This window comes from Siphateles boraxobius, unplaced genomic scaffold (assembly GCF_051911475.1).
Source record: "Siphateles boraxobius isolate OS27281-9 unplaced genomic scaffold, OSU_SipBor_1 6, whole genome shotgun sequence".
NCBI lineage: Eukaryota > Metazoa > Chordata > Actinopteri > Cypriniformes > Leuciscidae > Siphateles > Siphateles boraxobius.
This window is the reverse complement of record NW_027509186.1, coordinates 40,747,501-40,755,000: the sequence shown is the minus strand read 5'-3', so window position 1 is coordinate 40,755,000 and position 7,500 is coordinate 40,747,501. Positions and strand designations below refer to the sequence as shown.

The 7,500-nt window shown below is 35.1% G+C and overlaps 2 protein-coding genes across 7 annotated transcripts in view; one reads left to right on the top strand and one right to left on the bottom strand.

Annotated features, from left to right (window-relative positions):
• Positions 1 to 7,500, bottom strand: part of gucy1a2 (guanylate cyclase 1, soluble, alpha 2) — a 188,046-nt gene that overhangs the window by 60,723 nt on the left and 119,823 nt on the right. The gene's annotated exons all lie outside the window — the stretch shown is intronic.
• Positions 1 to 7,500, top strand: part of gria4a (glutamate receptor, ionotropic, AMPA 4a) — a 123,153-nt gene that overhangs the window by 73,413 nt on the left and 42,240 nt on the right. For all 6 annotated transcript variants that reach the window (XM_077207123.1, XM_077207126.1, XM_077207121.1 and 3 more), the window contains exon 10: positions 914 to 1,120. In XM_077207123.1, the coding sequence (XP_077063238.1) occupies positions 914 to 1,120 (207 nt within the window). The remainder of the gene's footprint in view (positions 1 to 913; positions 1,121 to 7,500) is intronic.

Sequence of the window (7,500 nt, the reverse complement as noted above, 5' to 3'; positions counted from 1 at the left end):
CATGTTTACATTCTGCTCTCACGTGCCTTCATATCCAGAGGAATGAGTTTCTATATCAAAGTGAAAGAGAATTTGTCTACTGAAAGAACATGTAAAACCATGTATAATCACTGTAAAATAATTGACTATCAAATGAATGTACTTTGAAATGTGTTGTTTGTGTGTCTAAACAGTGCTTTAATGTTTAGAATGATAGAGATGTTCTCTTTATTTTATTTTCAATATAAGAACTTGTTTGATGTAATTTGCTCTAATTATATCATTTGATCATCATTGATTATAGTGACTGCACTCTAATGGTTTTAATGAAATCAATGTTTTGTCCTCATAATTCTCACAGACGGTTGTATAAATGTGTTGAAAGTGTCAAATAAATGTTTTGATCTATAGTGGTAATCTTGTTGGTCATTTATGGCCCATAATGAGTGTCCTACACAAGAGTAGTAAGTACACTGCATTTAGGGAACACTCATGTATGTATAATGTATATCCCAACAAACTCATGTAATGTTTATGAGTGAGTATTAATGAAGTTACTAAATTGAATAATAAATGGATTTTTATCATAAAACACTTTAGATCACCATCTATACTAGTGCTTTAAAGAACCTAAAACCCAGGAAACTTGACGTGAAGAAAGTATAATGAAACAAAGGACTTTTTAATCTCTCAAGAACCCTATGAAACAGAAAATGGTTCTCAATAACGAGTTGGTGTTCCAAAGTTCCAAGATTCCAAAGAACCTTCATTTTTAAAAGTGTAAAAATAAGTTGGTGTTCCACAGTTACAAGGTTCCAAAGAACCTTCACTTTCAAAAGTGTAATTAATAATACAGTTTAATTCTGAGGTCAGCTTGACCATCCCTACCCACCTCTCTCTGTGCGCGTGCGTGTGTGTGTGTGTGTGTGTTTAGGAAGGACCGTACGTGATGTTGAAGAAGAACTGGGAGATGTATGAAGGGAACGACCAGTTTGAAGGATACTGCGTGGATCTGGCATCCGAGATCGCCAAGCACATTGGAATCAAGTACAAGATCTCCATTGTTCCGGATGGGAAGTACGGAGCCAGGGATCCAGAGACCAAGATCTGGAACGGGATGGTTGGGGAGCTGGTGTACGGGGTGAGAAGAGTGTGTGTGTTACAAATATAAACGAATGCTGCATTTAGTGGGTAAAAAATTGAATATTGTAAAAATATTATTGCAATTGAAAATAACCGTTTTGTAGTTGAATATATGTTAAACTGTAATTTATTTCCTGCGATCAAAGCTGAATTTTCAGCATCATTACTCCAGTCTTCAGTGTCACATGATCTTTCTAATATATTTGCTGTCGTTATTGTTTACTAAAACAAAAACTATTAACAGTTTCGTTTTGTGTAATTGAATTAAAGCTGAAATACAATTAAATATAAATATTACATGGAAAAACTCAAACTTAAATTTAAGGAAAATTGGCAACTAACTGAAATAAACACTGCAAAAAAGGCTTTTTCTTACTTAGTATTTTTGTCTTGTCTCCAGTCCAAATATAAATAAAAATTCTTAAATCAAGGATGCATTTAATAGATAAGTGAAATGACATAAGATTTTATGTCTTGTTTTCCATGGGAATTAATCTAAATCAAGTTAGTTCTTGCTTAAAAAAAAGCAAAAACTCACTTAATTTTTATTTATTTCCCCAGAAAACAAGACATAATATCTTAAGCCATTTAACTTCTTTAGTAAATGCATCTTGATTTAAGAATTTTCTGTATATTTGGACTGGAAACAAGACAAAAATACTAAGAAAGAAAAGCATTTTTTTGCAGTGAATAAGTTTAATAAGTACTAAAATGACTTAAACTGAGATAAAAAATTACAAAAGCACATAAAAACACTCAAATTAAAATGGAAGCTAATACAAAACATCAATAAATACTATAAATAATATCAAAATAACACAGATGAGTAAAGCATTTCACATGTTTACAAAAGCCAATTAGTTAAGATTAGCCAATGTTTGCTCAAATTGTTTGCGGACAACTATTGATATTAATTTAATCGTCTAAGTCAATTTGCATCTTTAATTTCCCACCAATAAGACAAAACACGGAATAAACAAGAAAATTAGGCATGAGAAAGAAATTGGTTTCCAAGAACCAACAGCACATATTCTGTAATTTCAGTATGTAAATCCTCCGGCAGAACTGAAGGTGTGTAAGACTGTTGTCAGGGGTGGACGAGGCGTTTGGTTTATACTGCGTTTGGATTATACTCGAGGCGTTTTCTCTTTTAAACGCAGCCAGAAGTATTAACACCATTTTTCAGCGCACAAGTACATAAAATCAGTCACTCTCTGACATCTCGCTGCGACTCCAACAGCGAAAGGCAAACGCTCCTGCCGTCGAGTGTTAATGAGCTCAGGGAGAGTACAGATGCACATCTTTCTGCCCCATTAAACACACACTCTCATCCGCCGATACACTCTCTCAAGAGCTCCACGAGAGGGTCGCAAACCTCACAATGGCATTCAAAATCTCCACAGAAAGATTTATAGATTTAACGATAACGGATAAATCTTTCACGAGACAACAGAGAGTGTTAAACTAAATTATTAAACGCTGGCTTGGTCAACTGCAAGTATTTGTGTGTAATGACCACTGACCTGTATATTCACCGTTGCTATTGACAACCAGTGCTGGTTTCATGTCTTTCATCGCGTCCTTATTTTACACATAATCAAATGATTCCAGCTAATCTCCATCGTTTGTTTATTTAGCAAGTAAAGACAGGAAAATGTACAGCCATGCTGTAAAACAATAATCCTGTTGTTTTTACAGAAGAAAGTGGCAGCTGTGGTTGCCAGAATAATACAGTTAAATGAAAACAATTTGACAGATTAACAGTTAAAACTATTTGTAATTTACAAAATAGTAGTCAATAATTGTATCCCTTAAAACTCATCTTTGATCACCAAAATTACATATTTAAGCGTTTTTTCTTTGAAAAACATCATGCCTTACAATATCTTGAATGTAACTCGACACCCTCATTAAGTATGCGCGGTTCTATGAATATGCAAATGAGCCCCGCCTCCACTCACTCACTCAGCTCAGAGATCCACTGGTTGACGATCACACGTTGATCTGATTGGTTACAAGGTCGTTTGTGACGTCAGAAACACCAGCGATTTCAAAGCGTGTTTTTGAGACTGTCTTTGGTTCACTGCAGTTTTAAGCAGAAAATACTCAGCAATGCTGTCGACTTATGAACTTACACATGCTTTGTCTTAAAGCATATTGAAAACACCACATAAACAACATTATAAGCTGGATTTTCACCACAGAGGGACTTTAAAGGCTGACATTAGATGTGAGCATTGCATCAGAAGCAAACAGAAGTCATTATAGTGACTGGCGCTGTCTACACTGATCGGGTATTCAGACGAGTGTTCAGTTTCTGACAGCACACGCTTGAGTCTGTCCACAACAGGACAAATTCATACTTTGCACGTGACGTCACAAGTCCAGGCTGGCGGGCACGTCGTTCTCTAGCAAGGAAACCCAGTAAACTAATCAAGGATCTTGCCAGGACGTCGCCAGTTTTAATATACAAAAGTTGGTGTTTTGAGGTGTAAACGACATGCCAGATAGTTGTTGTACGATTGGATGCACTATTATTCAGCATAATCGGGTTAAGCACGTGCATGTAAACGCGCTCATTCCCTTAAAGTGAAAGTAGAAACGGACTGAGCTTTCAGCATCTGTCGCTGCATTAACGCCGCGTTCTCTCAGAGACGACGATGGATATAACGGTATAGCGACGATCTTAATTTACTGGCTTAATATTTCTCTTGTGGACCTACATTAATGACAGTAAAAAATTAGAAGAATATTTCTTTTTAAACAAGTTTTTGAAGCTGCTTTTTATTTTCACAGATGGCAGAGTTGTGCTGTTCGTGAACTAAAGACCGCTATTTTGTTTCCATAGCACATTAACAAAACGTTTAATGACACTAATAACACTAAAAACAATACGATTACAAAATATTAATAATATCACTAAAATGATATAGAGCTCGGGATCGTTTCGTCATGTTAGTGATATTATTAATATTTAGTAATTGTATTGTTTTTAGTGTTATTAGTGTCATTAAACGTTTTGTTAATGTGCTAAGGAAACAAAATAGCCTCACTATTTAATTGATTGTAGGCTAGTATTGGAAATTTGCCGTATTTTCAGCGTTTGTTGCCCGCCAGGCATGCATGGTAGGTCACGTGACTGCAAAGTATGAATAGAAGAGGGAAACTTTGACACGTCCAGTTTAAACATCTTTTTTTTGTTCCAAAAAAAAAACTTCATTAACATCATAAGTGAACCTCAAGGAACATATAGAAAAATCCAATTCCCTGAGAAGTACTACAAAAAACATCAGAAACTGCACTGATATCAGGATATATGCATGCGCAGCAAGCTCCACAGCCAGACTGATTCATTCAAACACTTACTTAAGAAATGACCCCAAAACCCAGACTGTTATGATTACATCATCATCAAATATTGAGAGGAATACTTCATTAATTTCCTCGGAAAAGACATTAAGTGAACTGCATTCAGCGGCATAACAAAAGAAATGATATTGTCCTTGCAGTCAGCAATGAATATGATCACATACAGAGTCTGGTACTGAGAAAGAATACATAATTGAAATAATTGTGTTTTCTTCTCCGGCTACACACAAAAACAAACGTACAAACAAACAGTGTCGAAGGATTCACAGACAAATTACTGTTATGAGCTGGTTCTCTCACTAGCTACATTTCCATACAATTATTTTTATGTGCGTTTTGGGATATCGCATGAAAAAAAAAAAATGCTGGACGGACTCGAAAGTTTTAAGATGCGCATAAACTCTAAACATTTGCATTAAAAACTTCTGAGCTCAATTTAGGCGGATAAATTTTTTTATCCGATAAGAAGACATGCGCATAAACTATGTTGGAAAAACTTTTACCAAATAAGTCAATTGATGCACAACAACAACAAAACTCATGTGACTTTGCCCAAACAGAGGACATGATTGGATAACTGGACTAACCAGTGGACCAATCACATCGCAGCATCTCAAACATTGGTCATCAGAATGATTTATGATGGAAGAAAAAAGCAGGAACTTACATTTTTATTACAGAAATTTTCCGGCAATTTCCCAGGAAGTCATGATTTGTTCTCTTGAAATTATGGGATACAAATATTGCTTTATTCGTAATGTTATTATTTTATGTGATATTCCAATTTTGCGCATAAGTTGAACTGATTTTGCAGTTCTTTGAATGGAAACATAGCTGGTAAATCGGTCAGTACAGTTAAATGAATTTACACTAATTTAACTAATACGTTTGTTTTTTACTTTATTTTTCTATTAACATATTTTATGTTATGTAATGTTAATGCAATATATTTAAATAACGTCAATATAAAATATTGAAAATAAAATATTATTACTTTCTTATATTCTATAAAAACTATTATTTTTATATTCTTTTTATATAAACATTATTTTATATTTTAATGTTAATAGAAAAAATAAAAGAAATAAGATTTTTCACATTATATTACTTTATTTATATTTTAAAATACCATGCATTTATATATAATAAAGAAATATGTTTTAAAAAATAGTAATATTATTAGTAGTGTTATTAACATTAAAATGTTACACAAAACAGTAGTTTTGTTCAGTATATAATTAGAACTGATTTTGTTTTCTGCAAAAAAAAACAACAGAAAAAAGGATAAAAGTATAATTGTTGTTTTTTCCTTGATGACACTTTCATTAACATTCATTCATTGACATCTAAAAAGTAAGCAGACAAATATGTCAAAAGAGCTTTTTTTAAGCAAATATGTTGTAAATACTCAAGGAAAATCTGGTAGATTTGCAATATTGACAATTTTCGAATCCTTTTATTTATTTATTTTCTTTGCACGACATGTTTTGATTAATCTAAAAGCTGAGTTTGGTTCAAGGCTTAAAACTCCTCATTAAGGATTTGTTTGCAACGCAGCTGGAGAAAATAAATGGGAAATACATTTTCAGAACCAAGGCCACTGAAATGCAAATACACACACTATTTTTCTCTCTCTCTCTTGCTACTCATTCAGTGGCAATGAGGATCACACACACACACACACACACACACACACACACACACACACACACACACACACACACACACACACACACACACACACACACACACACACACACACACACACACACACACACACACACACAGACACACACACACACGAATTCAGACATTACTCACATGAAATTACATGAGCCAAATCTGGTCCTCAGTTCCAGCTTGTGAAATTGTAGAAAATAAATGTTAATTATGAGCTTTGGGAATCTTAAGGGATTGTTAGAAAAAACACATTTGTGAATAAAACCCTGCTCAGCGTCAGACTCTGTATCGCGTGTCTTGAGGCGCAGACGTGCTTCACAGATTTCGGATCCGACCTCTCGTTCGCTCTATTGCTAGCGGCCTGTAATTAAATCTAGCAGCGAAACCACTTCTTGTATTCCTACAGGACCAGGAGGGCCAAAACATTCCCTACTTCCTCTGTGACCTTTCACTGGTATTAAACCACTGAGCGAGTGTAAATGCTACTGTACGCCAGTCCCTCGGATGCCCAAGAGCCTCCATTCATTGATAAAACCGTCTGCATTTACAACTGCTTGAATCCTGGCCTTTTGAACCTGCAATATGCTTCACTGCAGTAAATGGGTTATAAAAAGGGAAGTGCATTGCTCCAATTTTTTACAGAAGGTATTTTAACATCTTGACCCCTTAAAAAAGGCAGGATGGAGGAAAGTAACGCTGTAATAAAGACTGTGTTTGGACACGCTGATGCCACAGCTACTGTTGAACGTGTTTTTCCGTGTGAAATCGGCTCACTTAAAGCACTTTACGTTTAACAACCCATCTCTCTCTGCCTTTATCTGATATCACCAGGTCTTCACCACAATACAGGATTCCTGAGGTTCTGATGACCTTAAACATTAATGGGTCAGACGGATATATGTCTCTTTAGATCAGTTGGTGTCTCAGGTCAATGGGAAAATTGCTGCCTTCATTTCTCTACGATATCAAAATATTTTATATATATATATATATATATATTTTTTTATATATATATATATTATACAGTTTTAAAGCATTTTGTCCCAGTAAAAAAAAAAAAAAAAAAAAGAGTCTCTCTCTTGCTGTTATTGCTATTGTAGCGTGTGTGTGAGAGAGGGTGTGTGTGTGTGTGTGTGTGTGTGTGTGTGAGTGTGTGAGTGTGTGAGTGTGCGTGTGTGCAGTTGCTGTGTACATTTAAGACTTAGGGTGTATTTACACCTGCCTTGTTTGGTTCGATTGAATCGAACTCTAGTTCGTTTACCCCCTTGGTGCGGACCTTTTGGGCAGGTGTGAATACAGCAATCGAACTCGGGTGCGGACCAAACAACC